Genomic DNA, 21329 nt, shown 5'->3' with positions numbered 1-21329 from the left:
CAAACATAATGATAACCGGAGGCATAAGACTGGATGATGAGAAGAACGGCTTAACGTCACCTTGGATAGACAAGTGAGTGGCTCAACGTTCTTTCGAAGGATTAGAAAACCTACGTGTGCCTGTCAACTCGAAAATTAACAAGCTGAGTCATTGCGCTTAAGATTTATTGTAATTAAGGCCACTTTCACGACTTTTTTTATGTCAGTTGTTAGCGTTATCTAAGTAATCTCAAAAATAACCTTTTTCATAGTATCAATATTGTTGTTAAAAGAAATTGAGAGCCATTCAAAAACATTTGCCTTTTTGGGATTTGGTTCCGAATAAGTTCTGGGTTTGAGATTTTGCGGTGTGATGTATCGTAGAAGACATTATAACCTAACTTATGGAAGAATAGGGATTTTATGTAGCAAAATCCTAGAATTAAGGGATAGGAGTTGTTTCAAATTGTTTCAAACAGCAACTGAGCCATTTTCTTCATAAGTCAATAACTATTGGCATATATAAACCAGTCTTGGATTATAACAAACATTAACATCTAAGCAATTAGTTCGTTCAAACTAAACACCATACTTGCAGACACTACGACCAACAATAATTATTGATTTTGTCATAGTCGTCATAAGTCATCATAGGCACAGCGGAATATCATCTCAAATCAAATTTTCTTGGCCCTGACTTAAAGAATTTCCCCAGTACAGCGTGATATTCCACATAAACCCATCAGTAGTTCTGAACATGTGCATTCCATCTTGTGTACTATAACCAACAATAATTGTTGATTTGTATTGTAGCCATTAATCAATCCATTCTGAAGGCCTTAAACATTCCTCCATCACAATAATTTAAGTATTAAAAAAAAACATGAAACATTAAAAACTATGAGAACTACGAAATGGTAATATTTCTAATCAAAATTTGATGATCTTGAGTTATGGCATTACCCAGCATAATTTGGCAGATTTTATAACTTAGCAAATCTGTCCGGGCATATACTAGGTCTTAGTAGAAAATTTCTTCTGAATACTTGTTATACGGCATTTCATAAGATCGCTGTAGTAGATTGTATTACACTTTACCAGAGAATAATGGAAACAATCGGTGAAGTTGCTTTCAGTAGCTAAGACACCTAAAACAGTGAAATAGTTCTGATAAACAGCTATAACCATTTTACAGTTATTTTATTCCATAAGTGAACTAATGAGCTTTAACTTTTAGGGATTGTTAGGAAGATTCTGTAAAGCCAGATAAATTGGATGAGTTCATGTTTACTTTAGATCAATGGCACGCAAGCAATCTTGGGAATGGTATGGATGTTGATTCGCAATGACAACGGTAACAATAAATTGAACAGTTCTGATAATAAAATCCAAAAACTTTGATCAAAACGTTCACACTTGTATGCAAAAAAAAGGAAAGACTAAATTTAGCAAATTTTGACATAAAGCCTTAAACACAATAGTAAACTTTCTGCAAAATGTGCTGAAGATAGTAATCGTCAAGATTTCTAATGTAGGATAATAGACCTAAGGTGTTTCAAAACACACCTCACTCCTCCGGATTACTACGAAACCTCGACATTCTGGAAATGATTTTTACGGGAAGCTGCTAGAATGCCCAGACTTCTTAACTGACATTCTGTTCACTGAAAATGATGGTTTGACCAAAAGTGAAATACTCAGCTTCCATAATAATCATGTGTAATCTGACAAGAATCTCGAGTTGTCGTGCAAACCACACATCAACAGCTTTTTTGTCTAAACATCTGGTTAGGCATTATAGGGGATAGGTTGTTAGGACCGATTGTTTTACCACAACCATTAAACGGCCATAAATACCTTATTTTCGTGGAAAACAGTCTTCCTGGGCTTTTCTGGAAGACATTGTTAAATCAGGCACTAAATCTCTGGTTTATGCAAGATAAAGATCTCCAGATTTGAAAAGCTTAATTTACACCTGTGAATAATCTGGAAGATTTGAAACTGTGTTAATGTTGCAATATTTCTCGAAGAGTGAATGCAGTAAAAAATCATCTTTGAATAACCTAAGAATCTTCTAATTCTAAAACGTGTTTTTGCAATAACTTGACCTTCTCTTCACCTTTTTGAGTAAATGGCAATTGTAAATACGGCAAACAATTGCTCGAAAAATAAAAATTAACAAATATTTACTAAATGCATACGTGGAATTTATTAGTGTATATGTCAAAGTAGAAATCAATGAGGAATAGGAATGAGAACAGCAAATTGATCAACCAATTTATTAACATTTTTGCAGAAAAATCAAGAACCAGCAATAAAATTTTAAAGGTAGTTGGAAACGTGACAGAATCAATGTTAAAACTTTCTACATAGCACCTTAAATAATATTGACCTTTTCGTTCATCTACATTATCGCTATATATTCCGTTACTAATACTTTACTACTTAGGGAATGAAATTTGCGAAAACTTATTTGCTTTTAATTACCATAAAAGTATTACCCTTGACAATTTATATTACATATCGTGCAGTGAAAGGGTTATATATGATGAGTATATAACATTTTTATTAACTTACTCAGGAATTACTTGTGATCACACTCTTAATCGTTTGACCATTTCTTTTTTGTGTTCATTTCGCACCCCTTTAATCACATTTCAAGTCCTAGAATAGTTATTACTCACTTGTATATTTTACTTGTACATTTTTATTGTATATAAAAACAGGTAAGTTGTTTCTGTATAGTTGTAAATTAAGAAAATTATTAACAAAAAATATTTTTTTGAGTATCTTATCTTTAGAGTGGCTATCAACGAGAAGTTTGAAAGAGGAAAGAAGAATTCATAGAATTATTATGTAAATTCTGTATATTTATACAGTCAGCACAATGTAGGTAAATAGTCGCTTAATGCACCGTTTTTATTTTCAAGTATATAAATGAACAAGATTTCTAGTCATAATTTATTACAAATTGTAACATTGTTTATAGATAGGGAGTCCTACTTACTGGGGAAGAAAAGTTTTATTCGCAAACTGATCATATAGGATAGATAGTGATAGATATGGATTGATCCAAACCAAATTGAGCTTTTAACACTGATAAATCGACAGGTTATTATACTGTATGGCCATTTATAAACTATTTCAGCTTCTTCTATATCTATTTGGTCAACTAAAGATTCATTGTTGTTAGCCTTTATATCACAGTGCCAGTAAACAAATTTGAGAAACTATTTATAATTATATAAATAATAATTGTTGAATCTTGTTCATTTATACGTTTTGTAATTGTAGCTTAATTTATTTATAGTAAAAAAATTATTAATATTGTAAAATTATTACAATTCGTAAATATGTATACATTATATAAATTAAAAAAATCTATATATATTGTACAGTATAGATTATGTGTATAAAAGAATCGTAGATACATTTGTAATACGCATTGTATACATTTGCCTGAAAAAGTTTGCTGTAAATATACCCAATGGTAGGTATGCAAAAACCACTGTAAATACGCATAGAATAATTTACTGGCTCCTTGCTTAACAAATAGGTGTTGAACCCACTGGACGCAATTTGCAATCGACCAAGACCAGAGGCAATTTGCGTGAATCAATTAAGGAATTCGAAAAAAATTGACGCGGCGCTTCTACAAGACAGACCGGATGTTAAAATCTTCCTGCCATTCCGTTTTTATTTCTACAAGCCCGGAGAATTATTTCAACCCAACACATACAATAGATTTTTAGGTAAATAAAAACATAAATTAAAATTTTTAATAATAAATTTAAAAAAATATTTTAGCCGCCCCTGGAGGAGACCATGTAATAAGTTTAGTTGATGAAATATCTTTCGTTGCACCACCAGCTCCCCCAATATCTCAATTAGATGATGTTTCCCCTGAACAATTTTGTAATGGAGATAATAGGCCTGCTAATTGTGGTACCAATTGTATGTGTACTCATCAGATTGATATTCCTTTAAATGCGATTGTTGAAGTTGTGCTCGTAGATGAAGGTAAGAATTAAAAAGTTGTTGAAAGAATTTTTGGTGATTTAATTTTGCTTTTAGTTCAATCTCCCAATTTAAGTCATCCATTCCATTTACACGGTTACGCTTTCCATGTGGTTGGAATCGGTAGATCACCGGATCAAAATGTGAAGAAAATTAATTTAAAACATGCCCTTGATTTGGATAGACGAGGATTGCTCCATCGGCAGTTTAATCTTCCCCCCGCAAAGGATACTATAGCTGTTCCTAATAATGGTTATGTTATCTTTAGGTTCAGAGCTGATAATCCAGGTATAATTAAAACTGGCTTTAACTTAAACAATTTAACTAAAATTATTGCGTTTAATAGGTTACTGGTTGTTCCATTGCCACTTTTTATTCCATATAGCAATAGGAATGAGTTTAGTAGTTCACGTGGGAACACAAGGAGATTTACCACCAGTGCCACCCAATTTCCCCAGATGTGGAGATCACTTACCACCGATAACGCTACACTAACAATTAGCGGTTATTTAATAATTGGGTGATGTTTAAAGTTAACCACTAGACTTAAACGAAAATTAGCATTATTTATTATTTCCCTTCAAATTCCCTTAATATTTATAAACACCACCCTCTCCTTTATTAACCCACCCATTCAGTCCATTCATCATCATTAACAAATTAGTTATTTAAACCACCTTCAATCAAATCTATTAATTCTTCCCAATCATTTTCCCCAAAACCACCCTCCTCCCACCTTACAATCCAAACTCGTACTGTGCCACATCAATTTTTGTTGCCTAGTTTATGTTTTATGATTAATTATGAATGTCGAGTTGTGAATGATGCATGTAGTATATGATAATAATATAAACTATAGTAATTAAAGCTATAGTAATACAAACATAACCGTCGAAAAAAAAATAGATGAATATAAATGTACTAGTCTTTAGTACCTATTGCACATGAAAATGTGAAACGAACAATAATAGTTTTACGAATTGACATGTTAAACAAATCAAAATAAATGAAATTAGGAAGTGAATTTTTTGTTCTTTTTTGTATTTACCGTATTTATTTGGTGTTTTATTGGTGAATGACGACACATTATGCATTGCTGACATAGCTTTATGAAAAAAATATACCACAGAGCTACATCAACAATGAAAAATAAGTCGTTTTCGAAATTCGATGAATTTTATTCAAACGATACTAGTTGAATTGACGACCTAAAATAAAACATTGCATTTTGTGGATAAATAAAAATGTCTTCATAAATATTGATATTCTGTCACAACAAACTTAAATGTTCAAAATGTGACAAGATTGCACAAAATAATATTTATTTTGATTTATTTCATAAAAAAAAAGATTTACTTTATACAGGGTGATCCTCAACCTATACGTATAAACTGAATTAATAGATGAAAAAAATTATAGGAAGTTTTTTAGTTTCCTAGGTATCTGATATAATCGGCGACATCTAAATAATGTGTTTCCTGGAAGATGGATACGTCAAGATGGTCCAATGGTCTGGCCTTAGTGATCGCCCAGCTTCAATCGTCTTAATTTATACCTTTCGGGTCACTTAAAACGCATAGTGTACGCCACAGAAGTTAATACTCAGCAAATATTGCATAATCTGATATATGCTGCTGCCCAGGCAATTCGCCAACACCCTGGTTTAGGCCGCGCTAGTGTGGGATCGTGGATTCGAGGAGCCCAATTGATAGAAAATATAGAAAATAAGTTCAAACACTTGCTGTGATGTTATTTTAAAATGGATTTTAGTAGTTATTTACTACTAAATTTTTCGCCTATTAGTCATTATTCGTCATGAGGAGTAAATCCCTCAGTTTATGCGTATAGGTTGAGAATTACCCTGTTTATACAAGGTGACAGATCCTTAGATGATATTGATGCTGAAAGTTTATATACATTAGTTTTCTAAAATCATCACCTATATGTTACAACTTATTGAAATTTGATTTGAAACGTCTTTTGTTATACAAACGGCCATGACGCATATTCTGACGCAATAAAAGGTGTGTTGAAAAATCATATTTAGAATCAAACTTCAAGGAATTGTAACATTCTAGGGGATGATACTAGGACCATTTCTATGAACCATTTTTCTCAAAATCATATTCCGCTTGTAACCGTAGACAGGTGTCTCAAAACTCAAAGTCAAGCAGGTACCTCGCGAAAAATAAAAATAATATGAAGTCAATTTTATCCATTCTACCAGTGTATCAGACGTAAAATTTATTTATACAACGAATGTATAATTTAATTTGTCTTACTAGTTTCGCCTAAAGCGGCATCTTCAGAGACTTCATCAAATTTTAAGAAAATAACTATTTCAAAGATAATTATATCGAACATTGTATAAAACGAGGTCTTGATAATCTTTTTAAACTATTCATTCCAATATGTAAGTCTCAGACGTAGTTCAACCATTTTGATTTTAACGTGTAGTACCATATAATGTAAGTTTTAACGTGTAAAACATTTCGTTAATCTTTGAAATTAGTGAATTTATGTAAAAATATTGAATAATCTGATAAAAACATTTTTTTCTTGAGCACGTTGCAAAAATTGAGGTTAAATTTTGAGGTTACATATTACGTATTAAATATTTTAAGGCCAAAAACAAATGAAAATTATTTAAAAAATGAGAACAATTAACATTTATAATGAAGATAAAACACTAAATTTTGAAATACAAGGCCGAAAAATAGACAAAATTGAAAAATTTATAAATTAAAACTTAATGAGACAATAAAAACAAAAGTTAAGGTTGAAAAAACTTATGTTTACTAAGTTTGACGCACCATTTCTAAAAAATAAGTAATACTTTTAATTTTAAGTAATTTTAAAAGACGGCCTGTTCAGTCAAGATTCCAAAATGGCACAACAGTTGCCATTTTTCTTTTCATAAAAAATATTATCGGTTTTTTTGGATTTCAAAAATTTATACTTTCGTATACTATTTATATTTTCTCCAAAATAATTTACCAACTTTGTTAGATGTGCCACCCAATATCTACGGAGAAACATGGATTCAACAAGATGGCAAAAGACTATTAGCTATTTTGTTATACTTAAAATATTTTTTTACCTATTTGTTTGCACAGTTCATTTTATAGTATTAATTTCGCAAAACCTTTGTATTTTTACATAAAATACGGTAATTTTCGTTTTCAAGTACGGTACTACAGCCTCCTCTGTGTGGCAACACTGCTGTAGATGAAGGTATATAGTTATACGAAACTTTGTTTAGTAGATTGTAGAGTAACAGTAGATTGTACAAAAACCTGTACAATCAATTATTAACCTAAATTTGTTACAAAAAATTAATATATACATTTCAAATCTTAACAGATTTCTTTTTATTTCTTTTTTGAAGCATTCAATACTTCTCATTACATCTAAAGTCTTATCTATAATTTACTTATTAAAGTCATCTTTGATGATTAGTTAAGTTGTTGCATACTCTGATAAGACTCTAAAAGTTCAGTCAAGCATTCTATACAAGAATTTATTTGATTCTTATTTATATTATGTATCTTTCAACTACCTTCAATTAAATATGCAATTAAACCCAAGATAATTTTTGAAGATGTCTAAAAACATTTGATACTTGATTATTATGTTGTCGTCATAAAACACACATTAAAACATACAAATTATAATTAACAGTATAAAAACTTTAGGCTGCACAACCTTTATAATTAATTTGATTATAATTTAATTTGAATTATTTTCATATTTCAATGTAGCATCAACTATAACTAAGGTAACTATAGTTAACCTTAAATAAATTGCAAATTATGATCAAAATTGCAAAAATTATTGCAATATTTTGTTAGTAGAGCACATTAACAAGCGTTTGTCATGATTGTCAGTTAATCCCTTGACGTACAATGACAAGTTGCCGTCGTCGTTCATTTCATGTCCTACTTTGAGGATTCTAACTCGCCAGAAGCTGTTTTCAGCGGACGCCCTATAGTATATAATTAGATCATAACTTTAAAATAAAATATACTCTACTATTAAATGGTATTTTTTCGCCTTATTTGTATGTCAAGGGTTGAAAAAGTATTATTGATTAGGAAATCTAGTTACATACCAACAGAGAAGTTTGAAAGTGTACTCTTGGACAATGTCTTGTAGAGAACCTCCATTAATCCTCTTCAGCTGGATCGTAAGATTAACCAGTGTGTAGCCAGATAACAAAATATTTTTACCTATAAATGAAAACAAATATCAGAATAATTGTAGGTATTAGCCAAGTGAAAAGTAGCTATAGTTAGAAAACACTGGTGTAAGTATTTCACAAATTTAGTTTATTTATTTAACAAATCATTAATTCCCGCATAATTGTTTTTTTTTCAAGGCAACACAAAAAGTAAAATAACGAAACGTGTAACATTTATTAGTACCTGATTAAAGATTATAACAAAAAAAAACACGACGAATTAAGTCTTTGTAAGTTAAATTATTAATTTTCTAAAGTTACACTTACCAATATTCTCACGAGATCCCAAAGTTTACAGGTCCTTATTTTCGCACATCTAGCTCTTTCTGACGTGTTTATCAGCTTAGTAAAATCTTTTTGATTTGTCAATCAGTTCTTGGACTTGTTAAGGTGAATCCATTAATGGTGAATCCTGTAAGTCTTTGAGATGAGGTAACCCTATTTCAGGTGAAGGCATTTCAGCCTTCATTTCATTCTTTTAAAAAGCTCTCCCAGTATTCCTTTTTTAATAGTTGTATAGAAAATCTGTAATCTTCTATTATTCCTGTACCTTATGAAGATGTTTCTAATCCCAGCATCTTGACTTTTTCAGTAAATCGCGAATTTGTATTGATATTAAGTTCCAATTTTTCCATAGGGCCATTCCTAATATTGGATATTATTTTTTCGTCAATCTATACTTTGTACTATATTGCTTAGTGTTGCTTTTGGGATTCTTGTAGTCTTCAAGATGCGTGCTAATTATGTACGAAAGATTGGCTTATTGAATATATAAATTTTTAATTAAGAACATCTTTTGCTTGACCCACATCCTTATCTTCAATCTATGGCAGAATATCTCCGAAACATTCTAATCTAGTTAGGCGAAATCAAAATCTTCGTGCGATATAAAAGCTACTCTATGAAGCAAAAGAAATTAAAATCTCAATAAATGATAAAAATTTTATTTTCTGAAATCGTTGATAGCATTTAGTGCAATTTAATGCGAACTACTTCAATTTTAACTAATATGTTATACGCCGATTTCAGAAAAAAATTTGAATAAAATAAATTAAAAAAAAGTATATATAAACATAACAAAACAATAGATGAAAAATAAATGTACGTCTTACGAATGTTCGATCTAGTCACAAATTTCAATAATCATGTGACCAAATACGAACATTCGTAAAAAATACATCAAAAAAAAATTGGCGTTACAAAACAGAAAACATCAACACTTAAAAGTAACAAAAACATCACAAAATATTTAGATGATGGTTTGAGTGATGTGATGAAGTAACTATTGGCTGTGATATGACATCAAAAAGCAACACATCACACCAACAGTTCCTTCGCCACAGCACCAATTTATTTGGTAGTGGACTTCTTTGTTTGATTTTCTTCTTCCAGAGAGTTTAGATGGAACTATTCTGACGCGTTTCGATTTTGGTGAAATAACCAGGTGAAAGGTAAACAAAGCACTCACACGGCTAGATCACCAAAGACAAAACACAACAGAGCAACAAAAAATTGGCTAGGATTTAAAAAAAAGGTGTTATAGTGAAAAATACAACAGTTAGGCGAAGGTGCAAAAGCAAAAAAGGAAGCGCATCACAAATTCGGCGAGTTTTATCCGTACTATGATTTGAAAAAATCTTATGACATATGTACGACTTAAAACACGCTTTAATTTGTAATTGTTTATTGCTTGCAAGAAAAACATAAAAGCTGGCGATTAAAAAGGAAAAGCTGTAGACATAAAAAATCAAGCAAAAATTAAGCGAGTAGCAAAGCAGCACACAAACCAAAAATTATTGAAGCAAAATGTTCATGCATACATAACTTCTTGTATATGTAATATAATTATAATTTCAAACCTCAGGTATTAAAAAAATCGTTATATTTACCTGTAAAAAACTTATTATAAACTTTCAAATTAAAATACAAATCAAATTTATAAATTTTCAATAACGAAAAGTAATAAAATGTACTGAAGGTATTTATTAAAACTGACTCTACAAATATAAACTAGACGCAAAAATGATATCCCTTTTAATTAATTTAATGGCTGTATTAAATTTGTCCTCTAATTCTGTATTACCAATAGTTTTCGAAGCCTGCACCATTTGCCTCAAAAGCTCCTCGAGTCGTCGCATCGCCCTGATTATCGAACCCTCAAAAATGTCGGTTAAATGGCACAAATCGCTAAAATTCGCTCCATTACACCAAGAATAAACCACATCCATTAAAAAGGGTTTAAACCGTTCGACGTAATTATCTTCTTGAAGCTCTAATCTCGCTTCAGTACTAACTTTTGCTATCCTTCGAGCCAAATCCTAAATGATTTGGAAAATTATTAAGGTTTGAAAAAGATTAGGATATTATTGTTAATATACCTGCATTTGCCTTAAAGGTCCTGATAATTCTTCAGTTAATTTAGGCGGGTCGGAACTTTTTTCATCGCAAACAAAACAACTTAAAATGGCACATGCTTGTGCAGGCGATAAAGATGTATAAACGCCATTAAAAATCATTTCTGTTAAAAGTAATTCATCCCCACTACAAATTTATAAATAAATATTGAGTACTGAAATATATACCAGGATTACAAATATTAATTAATGTTTTGGAAATGATAAAAATTCGCTTTGAATTGAGAAACATTAAAATGATTGGTGAAGTTGTAATTAAGCTTGTAATGAAAACCTAACTGATAGTAAAAAATAATCTACAAATTCCTAAGTAGAAACAAAAGATTCTAGCTTTATTTGTAACAGTTTATAAATTAATATTATTAATAATTTACCTGCTAAGTTCACAAGCAACCCTCCCTTTCATTTCAATAACATCAGCATTTGTACAATAACCCAACCTTCTCAAAACACGTTTTCGACACTTTAACTCGTCCAATTGTAAAACTGACTTAGCTTGTTGCAATTTCTTCTTGGCTTCAATCACTTCATTGGCTAACTTTACTTTTTTTTCATAATTAGCATAAATTGTATTCAAATCGGGATGTTTATGCATTTCATGAGCGTACATTCTACACAAAAAGTTCATTTTAATCAAAAAATTAACACCGCCCCTTAATTTAAAACAACCTACTTTTTTTCTAACACCCCAATTTTCTTAAAAATATTTTCAAACTCGGGTTCTTTAATTTTCATATCGCTTATAGGGTCTAAAAGTGGGGGGCCTTCACTAAATCTTCGTTTCACTTCTTTGATCGCTTTTAACATCCCTTTTCTGTTATCTTTACTTCGCAAATCGACAGGGCAATAAAGACGAACAGATGATATGTGCGTTATAAGTGAACTGTCCAGGGAAACTACTTCAACTTCGCCATGCTTCAAATTATAAAGGAATATAAGTTGTATTTAAAAAAGGAGGAGGGGGAATGAAGCAGGTAAATAAGTCATAAGCAATAAAAACACTAAAATTTCTGTTAACATCCTTTCTCTCAGGTAGTATATTCTTCCTTTAGAAAGTTGTAAAAGAATAAATGAACAAACAATAAAAAGAAGCTAAGAATACACAGGTACATTTCTGAGAAAAGAAGATAACTAATTTTAACAGAATTTTGAAAAGACAAAAGTACAGGTTTTACTTACCTCATTTTCTGGACATGGTTTCGGTATTATATTGTCGTTATTCACGCCTGATTCAGCTGGAACCACATGGAGAAGAAGGTCCACTTGTAGCTTAACAGATGTTTTTGCCGGGTTTGATCTTCCACCTCCTCTTTTCCCTCCACTATTGTTAGTATCGTGGGTTTTGATGAAATTGATAACCGCTCCCCAATCGTAAACGTCATCTTTATTCTTAATCTGCAAGGAACAATTAAAAAGTTGCAAGGTAATACTAATCAGGTAATTAAATCTGAAGAAGTTTTAATTAACCTATTGATTTATAATGGCATAACATTACCACATAATTAGGATTTTAATTATGGAAATCGATGTAATGAAAGAATAAAATTGGCGATTAGTTAAAAATTAATTAAAAATTGATTAACATTTTAATTTCTTTTTAGTATGTTAAATTGGCTTAAAAATATTTAAAACTAACCAAAAATGTTAAAACATGTAACTGAAGATATATAAGTTGTGTCGCAATCTGAAGTTATTTCAAAACTAAGGAGGATTCCCTTACTTCTTGTATTTAAAGCCAGAGGTTGGCCAATAGAACAATAGAAACAAGACCAATGGAAAAAGTTTTGGTGGGGATAACATGAGCACATTTCTGGGAACTTAATCAGAAGAAATGTTATACTAGAAAACAAAACAATTGAAAAAATATATATATAAAACAAGAGGAGTAACAAACAATAGGTAAAATTTTTCTTCTTGAAAATGTTTAACCTATGAATTGCAAAATATATTTTTAACACATTTTTGTATATAGTGTTAGTAGAAATGAAAAATTTCTTAATTGGAGATGTTAGGCACAAAAATATGACATTAAATAGCCAGAAAAAAATTGTAAAATAAATATAATTTTAAAAACAAGAAGTGTTGTGTAATTAATTATACATACAACAGTGTAATTATGGAAAAAAGGCGGCAAATGTCGGAGAGATTCTCCTATACAGCGAAGTTTAAACGAATTAGTATTTTCTTATTAACTCCTAAAAGCTTTAATTTCATTTAATCTTATCCATGCCAAGGGTAAAACAAGGTTAACCAATATTAGATGTTACAATTTAAACACATACCTTGATATAAGTTTCCTCAAATTAACGAAATGAAACTTTAAATATGTTATAAACAAGACTTTTTATAGAATTTACCAAAATAAAGACACACAAACCAAACACTAAACTAAAACCAAACTTTGTGAAATGTAAGAATGACTTCTCAAAAGGTGAAGAGAAACTAATGTGAATTTGGAGGTCTCTCAAGTTTAAAGGCAAAATTTGGAAGAAAACTAAACCAATAGAAACCTTTCTGGCGGGGATAACATAACACATTTCTTAAAGCGTCAAAAACAAAACAAAATAAAAATAAAAACATCCTTAACAATTTAAAAACTTACTTTAACTAATCTTCCTGGTTGCAAAAATGGTAAAAGATACTGTGATTTTGTGATATAACTTTGAAATTGTTTCCCCAATGATGTCAATTCTTCCCTAATGTTATAATAACTTGATATAACATTTTCGTTTTCTATTTCTAATTTTTTATGCTCTTCAATACATTCCTTATAATCTAAAGTAATTAAATTATTATTATTAATTGAATGTTACATTCTTTATTAACTTACGTTTATACAGCCCTGGAATTGAAGCTTGATTTTGAAATTGATAAAATGAACGTTCCATCATATACTCAGGATTAATCTCTTCCACTCTCACCAAATTTAAAATCATATTATTCGTGAGATGAAACGCGGAATTAATCGGATCCGGCAGACCTTTTACAATGTCTCGTCCGGTACTCGACGGAACATTTTCGTCTACCATTAAAATTACGATTCCTTTATCATCTAAACCTCTCCTGCCAGCGCGACCCGACATTTGAATATATTCTCCAGATGTTATCTAATAATATTTAATTCACACATTTTTTGGATAAATTAAAAGATGTATTATTTACCCATCTATATTCACTACCATCATATTTTCGAACACCTGTGAATAAAACTGTTCTTGCAGGCATATTAAGTCCCATTGCGAATGTTTCAGTGGCAAATAATGCTTTAATTAAACCCTCACTAAAGAGTATTTCTATTGTTTCTTTTAAAATTGGTAATAAACCACCATGATGTATTCCAATACCTATAACAAATTACTTTTATTGAATTATTTATATATTTGATGAAATTTATTTTGAAATAAAAATTCTCTTGACAAATTCAGGATAAATATAACAAAGTAACACTTCTTTAAAAATTATAAAACTATCAACTATGGAGATTTCTTTGAATACACAAAAAAAAACAATGAAAGAAAAAATTTCACGGTGTTATAAATCGAAAAATTACTTGTTATTGAAAATCCAATGAAAACCTTTTTGTTTAAAATGTGTTAAGCAGGTAGTTGAGCTTAAAATTTCTTTATGAAATAAACATTCTAGGACAAACCACCATCTAATTCTTAGAAGGACTCTTTACAGACATTGTTGTGCATAAAAAGAAATTTGAACCTCAGCTGTTTGTTCCAAATCTTTAAATAATTAAAAAGAAAAATTTACCTCGCCTTAATAACGGTAATAAATTTTCAACTTGTGGTAAATGTCTGTCTTCGTCTGATAAAACATCCATTGCGTTATTAAAAACTTCATCAACAAGTTTTTTTTCTTCAGCTAAATATAATAAAGAAATTATAATAAAATAGATTGTATTTACTATTTTTTTTACCTGAATTCAAATCTAATTTAGTCATTTGTGTCGCGTAAAGTTCACAATCTTTTTTACTAAAACTAAAAACGATTACAGGAGCAAAATCACGTTCCATTATCATCTTAACCATTTTAAAAATATCAGTTTGGGTCGGATCTTTATTTGCAATTCCACCCCTTCGACCTTTTTGATCGCCTTTAGCAGCATCGCCAGAGTTTAAAACTGCCATAGCAGTGTTGAAATTTTCATCTTTAAATGTCCCCTTTAAAAAAATATTTAAACAAATAAAGAAAAACTTACTTTATGATTGTTCTTTGCTTACTGATTCGTCTACAACCATATGAATTCCTTGTCCCCCAGAAGGAAATATGTAATGTTGCAAAGGTGTGGGTCTGTAATCAGTGTAAACGACGTGACATGGTTGTTGATGGATATTTGTTACCCATTCTACAAATTGTCGCGCGTTTGGAATTGTTGCGGAAAGAAATACAAAATGGACATTGTGAGGTAATAAAATTAACGTTTCTTCCCAAACAACTCCGCGTTCTTTATCGCGCATATAATGAATTTCATCGAAAATAACCCAACCTACCTCACGCATTATTTCTGAACCTCTATATAACATATTTCTCAAAATCTATAGAATCCATGATAACAAAACAACCATTTATTAGATTCAATAAAATTTTTTGTGCTAAAACTCACCTCTGTGGTCATAATAAGACAAGAAGCACTTGGATTAATCGTAACATCCCCAGTAACTAACCCAACATCTTTAAATTCATCATAAAATTCTCGATATTTTTGATTTGAAAGTGCTTTTATAGGAGTTGTATAAATTACTCGTTGTTTATTCCGCAAAGAAGTCGCCACAGCATATCTATAATAATAACCTTACAAAAGTAATCTTAAAAATAAATTGTTTTGGTTTAAAATTACTCAGCAACAACTGTTTTTCCTGCTGATGTGTGAGCTGAAACCAAAACTGATTGGTTGTTATCTACACATAGAATAGATTCTTTTTGAAATGGATCCAATGTAAATTGATATGTTTTCGCTGGCTCTCCACTTGGTGGCTGCAATGGAATATATGTTTGTCCTGGAGGATAAGCCACCTCGTGTGTACATGATTCTAATGATTCGATGGTATGAACAACAATCCTATTGTCAAATTCGTCAAAACTGAAAATAAAAATTTACAAAAACTTAGTTGTAAATAATAAAATAAATAAATTAATAATAAACGAAAAAATTTTCTCCGACATTTGATTTTCGTGAAACTATCATCAGGTTTATTCTTTTTTTAAAATAATTCAATGTTTTTTTAAATGTAATACATTGTGTGACATATCATTGAAATCAGAATTAATTATCCTATTTTTTGGTGTGAAAATCAAATATGGCGTTCATAAGAAAAAATAAACCTGATGATAGTTTCACGAAAACGAAACGTCGGAGAAAATTTCTAGTTGTGTCATGACATTTTTCATAAAAAGTTGCCTTAAGAATGTTTTTTCAGATTCACGAAAAAACGAAAAATAAAGAAGTTATAGGGAAAAAAACGAAAAAGTAATTTTTTTGTTTTTCGGCCATATTTTAAAAACTAAAACGGCTAGATACAAAAATTTTGTTGAAAAATGATGAGCTCTAAGATACGCAACTTTGCCCCCATTTAACCATTTCTGTATCTCTTATGATTTCTGAGATCCCAATGGTGGGGGTCGAATTTGAATTACCCTGTATAAACTTTATATGTTATTAATGGTATCTACATAAAATTCGATGTTATAATTTTAATTAATTATTAATGAGAATTTAATTTTACATAATTTTTTATTCCTTTCATTCAAACATTCTTTGTTTTTTTTATTTTGCCTAAGTCAATCGGTTTTAAGTTACTATTATAATATGGTATTTTTTGATTTAAAAACAGGAAATAAAAAACAGTAACAGCTAGTAACATAAAGGCCACGTCATGATTGGCCATTAAAATTTCTTTGTGCAAATAACATGATTTATGTCTCGTATTTCACTGTTTGAAAAATCGTTCTGCCCGGTCATTTTTGTTAAGTAATATTATTAGGAGTATACACTTTTGTATCTGTACTAAAAGGGTTACCGGATCATCTTTAATAAATAAATAAAATAATTCATTCATAATTACAACAAAATCGTCTCAATGTGAGGTGGTAAAAAATGTATCCACTAGAGATATCGTCAACATAAACAAACACTTTAAAAACCCACATCAACACAGAAAAGAATTTAAGTTTCGAATTACATACTTCAAATCGAATAATAGTACTTTAAAAAACTAGTTTCGTTAGACACGCTTGAAATGCACAAATTCAAGTTTAAAAACGAGTGGCGAAGCCACCAGTCTACTATAATATGTTTTTTTAGCTCTTTTTTGTCACGGGGCGAAAATATGTACTTTAATTGATAACATGTTAAAATTTATTAATTGCAACTACATTCATACTTGGCTAGACACGCATCAACGCCTCTTGATGAAGGGACATTCGATTTTGGGTTATCAAGTCTTCACGCGTGGATAAGATGCTTCGAATATCTGCTGAACATTGCCTACAGACTTGAAGTTCAAACTTGGCAAGTGAGAGGAAAGGACCGGGAAAATGTGAACAAGCAAAAAAGATTAATTCGCATCAGTGTTGTTAAATACCCGGGTATTTATTTTTAAGGGTAAATATCCTGGATATATACCCGTGGGTATTTACCCAAGATGGGTATTTTGAGGTATTTATAAATTAAATTTAAATTGAGTTGATGGCAGTTTTGCAAGCACTTCAAAAATGCAGAGTCACTTATCGACATACCAAACTTATTTATAACATCTACAAGAATGCTACAATGACGGTAAAATTGCATGAAAGTACTGAAGAGAGTAAAAGTAGTAAAGTACTGATTGTGAGCAAAACAAGGCGGGACACTGTTGAACTCAAATTGTTCATCACAGTCCTCAGAGTGCATTTAAACAACTGGATTGGACCCAAAAAGGCATAAACATTGATTGCAAATGCTTAAATAATTTGCGCTACGCGGACAATATAGTTCTTATATCGGATAGCCTTGGAGAGATTAAACTAATGATGAACGACTTAAAGGAGGTGTGTGCAAGAGTCGTGCTAAATATCAACAAGGAGAAATCAATCAAATAATGAGATTGAGAGGGTTCACAGCTATGTATATCTTGGCTATGAGGTTCGTGTATCGAGAGATAATCAAACAAGCGAACTAAACAGAAGAATCTTAGAGACATCTTCAAGAGAAAAGGCCAAGAAAGGCTTTCAATCAATGCTTGTTTCCGGTTATGACATAAGGCTTCGAAACTTTAACATTAACGGTAACCACTGCCAGGAGGGTCCAAGTAGCGCAAAGATAGATGGAGAGGTCGATCCTGGGTCTAACTCTGAGGGACTACATACGAAATGAAGACCTATGAAGAAGAACGGTCATGTGATGCGAATCAAGAATGAGCAGTGGACAAAACGGTTGCTCGAGTAAAGACCGCGAGCGAACAGACGAAGTGGACGTCAAAAGAATGACCAACAATTGGATTCAAACAGCATAGAATAGGGAAGGTCTATGTCCAACAATGGACGCAGAGGGCTGCTTGGTGATAATAATCATAATAACTTGATCTAATCTAAATTACGGCAGATTCGTCTTTGATTGTTGACAATTCCTCGTCTTCCTCTTCATTTTTATTGGAATCGATATATTTTCACTGGTATCACTTTTATACCCACTGTTTGGGTATTTACCCTGGGCCGGGGTAAATACCCGGATAAATACCCATTTTAGAAATACCTACCCGCCAGGTATTTACCCAGCGCCCATCACTGATTCGCATAGATCGCTTTCGCAAGGAAATGAACAAAGGTATTCGAAAGGAACAAGTAATGATGGCAACACTGCTCGAAGATTTTTTTCTAATCCATCGCTATCCAGTGCGATCACAGGAGTGAATGAGCAATTAATTAAACGGTTTGCAGTTTTATTAATAGCAATTGCAAGTGGATACGAAATAAATTTGGAAACATTTGAAGAATATGCCATAGACACTGCTAAGTTATATGTTCAATTATATAATTGGTATTACATGCAGGCAAGTCTTCATAAACTTTTAATTCATGGATCGGACATTGTTAAATCTGCTCTTCTTAGTATTGGGCAGCTTTCTGAGGAAGCGCAGGAAGCGCGCAACAAAACGTCCAGAATCACCAACACCGAGGATCTGTTCAATATGTTATTAGTTTCGTCAGACTCGTCAATTACAAACTTCAGGTCTAGCTCCTAAGAAAATAGAGAATATTTCGTATGAAGTAATTTCATTATTAAACAAGTCATCTCAAGAGCAGCAATCTATCACTGCAGAGGAGGAGTCGACAGATTTTAGGAAGAATTTAGTCCCTTGTGCAGTAGTGATGAAGACTTTTAAAACATTTTTTGAGTTTTTATAATTATGTCCAAAAAAGTTGTATTTTTTTCAATATTAATTTTGTCCAACAAGATTTATGAAATGGACCACTGTGCAATCTAGAGAAATAGGTATGTAACAATTAGAAATTGTCAAAACACAAAATATATTCACTTGAAAAAAATGTTTCATATACACATCCCAAAATAAGAGAGAAATTGCTCAGAGTTCTATTAAAACACTACTTCCAGAGAAGTCCCACGAAAGTTTTACAATATTTTCATCTATCTAAATCAAATTTTTCCAAGAAAAAATTTAGGCATAAATTGAATGGGGGTGGTTAGGCTTAGTAGTTTAGAAGGGTAGGTTGCAAGTACAAATAGAATCAAAACGTGCCCTATTATGAGTTAAACATCTTCTCCAAATTTCAGTTTTCTAGCGTTTATGGTTTTTGAAACAAAAAATTAAACCAAAATTTTCCGCCATTTTTGGAGGGGTATAGCTCCTTAGGGGAGCCAAAGTCGTCCATGGTTCATATATGAAAGTGCCCTTAAAATTCACTAAATAATCACCCCTTGAAGTTTGTTGCAGTCATTCAGATACACCTGTATAATGGCTATTCTCTAGAATTTTGTCCCTCATGCAGCAGTGATGAAGACTTTTAAAAAAATTTTTATGAGTTTCTGAATATAATTATGTCCAAAAAAGTTGTATTTTTATCAATATTAATTTTGTCCACCTAGATTTATGAAATGGACCACTGTGCAATGTAGGGAAATAGGTATGTAACAGTTGGTAACACTTGAAAACAAAAATTTGAATTCTGTCAAAACACAAAATGTATGCACCTGAAGAAAATGTTTCATATACACCTCCCAAAATAAGAGAGAAATTGCTCAGAGTTCTATTAAAAAACTACTTCCAGAGAAGTCCCACGAAAGGTATGAACAACAATACGCTATTTAAAAATTAATTTATTAGTTGTCACATTGACAACTAGAAAAATTAATGACCCAATGTCACTAACTTGAACTGGTTCCATAAAATGTTACTAAAATCTTATTACAGCATCGGATACTCATCGGTTACTCTCATTACAGCGCCCGTTTGAGTACTGTAATAGCTTTCATTACCATCGCGAATTACAAAAAAAAAAGATAACATTACAATTTAACAAAAAAAAAAAAAATTGGATTTCTTTACTATTAGCATACGGCTAGGTTCACATTCTTTGGGATGTTGTCTTATGGTATTACATTATTATACAATATATAATGGCTACTCTCTTTATAAACTTGTAAAATGCCAAAAATGTAGTAAATTAACCACATATTATCGAAAGAATGAAAAAAAAAAGTAGTCAACAAAAAAATAATAAAAAAAGTAAGGTTAGGATAACCTCAAAGAAAATGGCAGAACAAAAAGAAAATTTCTCTTACTTAATTTCATCCAACGTAAGATCATCTTCGATTTTGGTCCGTTTAATAACGACATTTTCAACATCATCCCCTTCTCTTTTAACGCCCTCGCTGCTTCCAGGTCCGCTGAAACGAAAAGATAAACGAGATTAAAGTATAGCGTGCCGCCATTTGAGGTTATGTCTTACTAACCAATCAACGGTACTTTTGCTGGTGCTGGCGGGTTTACCATCACCCTTGTCTTCATCTACATCAACTTCAACGGTTTTTAATCGTTTGGCGGTAGGTTTCTCATCGAAGCACTCGAACAATTCGTCTACGTTTTCAGCCATTGATCAAACATACGAACCGATTCCAATTAATAAAAGGGAACGAAAACGGGAATGGTGGGAAAAGTAAAACACGTCTTCGAAAGCAACGAACTAACGGTTGAGGCGGTTGAGACGGGTTGAGTTGAGAGACAGGAAGCAAAAAAATTTCAACATGGCATTTTGTCTAGTTCCTTCTCTTTCTCTCTTATTTGGTTAGGTATCTTGACGTTCTTTGATCGGTTTCGAGCAGTCGCAGATTGAAAAATTAAAAGCTTTTTTTAATCACTTTTTAAAGTTAACGGAATGTTTAGATAGATACTTTATATTGCTTTTTATGTTAAAAGTAATTTCTTTTAAATGAAATTATAAAAGAAATTGGTTATTAAAAATTGTTTTTAAGAATCTGAAGTTGAAATGAAATCGAATCAATGTTACCAACTTAAATTTAGTTATTGAATTATTAAAATTAAAGTTTTAATTAAATTAAAGCTATTGATTTTTTATAAATACTTCTTCTTTCTTTTGTCCCCATTTATACCTTACGGTGTTGGGTTTTGGATTTATCTTTTATACATCTTCCCATTTCTGCCCATAGTCTATAC

At 31.2% G+C, this 21329-nt stretch overlaps 2 protein-coding genes across 2 annotated transcripts; one reads left to right on the top strand and one right to left on the bottom strand.

Annotated features, from left to right (window-relative positions):
* The first annotated feature begins 1324 nt into the window (after nucleotides 1–1324).
* Nucleotides 1325–4719, top strand: LOC111413491 (uncharacterized). The gene is made up of 5 exons (XM_023044491.2): nucleotides 1325–1333; nucleotides 3536–3731; nucleotides 3787–3999; nucleotides 4054–4284; nucleotides 4343–4719. Exons 1-5 carry the CDS (start codon nucleotides 1325–1327, stop codon nucleotides 4489–4491), a joined length of 798 nt encoding a protein of 265 aa, XP_022900259.2. The 3' UTR covers nucleotides 4492–4719.
* Nucleotides 4720–10204: 5485 nt separating this feature from the next.
* Nucleotides 10205–20930, bottom strand: LOC111413481 (exosome RNA helicase Mtr4). Its single transcript, XM_023044475.2, has 15 exons — nucleotides 20609–20930; nucleotides 20438–20542; nucleotides 15497–15739; nucleotides 15263–15437; nucleotides 14880–15194; nucleotides 14576–14819; nucleotides 14410–14520; nucleotides 13813–13994; nucleotides 13481–13757; nucleotides 13253–13425; nucleotides 11830–12045; nucleotides 11324–11565; nucleotides 11025–11261; nucleotides 10615–10777; nucleotides 10205–10554 (listed from the first exon to the last, which is right to left on the bottom strand). The coding sequence occupies exons 1-15, from the start codon at nucleotides 20746–20748 to the stop codon at nucleotides 10234–10236; spliced, it is 3144 nt and encodes a 1047-aa protein (XP_022900243.2). The 5' UTR covers nucleotides 20749–20930; the 3' UTR covers nucleotides 10205–10233.
* Between the last annotated feature and the right edge of the window lie 399 nt (nucleotides 20931–21329).

This window comes from Onthophagus taurus, chromosome 2 (genome assembly GCF_036711975.1).
Source record: "Onthophagus taurus isolate NC chromosome 2, IU_Otau_3.0, whole genome shotgun sequence".
Classification (NCBI taxonomy): Eukaryota; Metazoa; Arthropoda; class Insecta; order Coleoptera; family Scarabaeidae; genus Onthophagus; species Onthophagus taurus.
The sequence above is the reverse complement of the archived record's forward strand: the minus strand, read 5'-3'. Positions and strand labels throughout refer to the sequence as shown.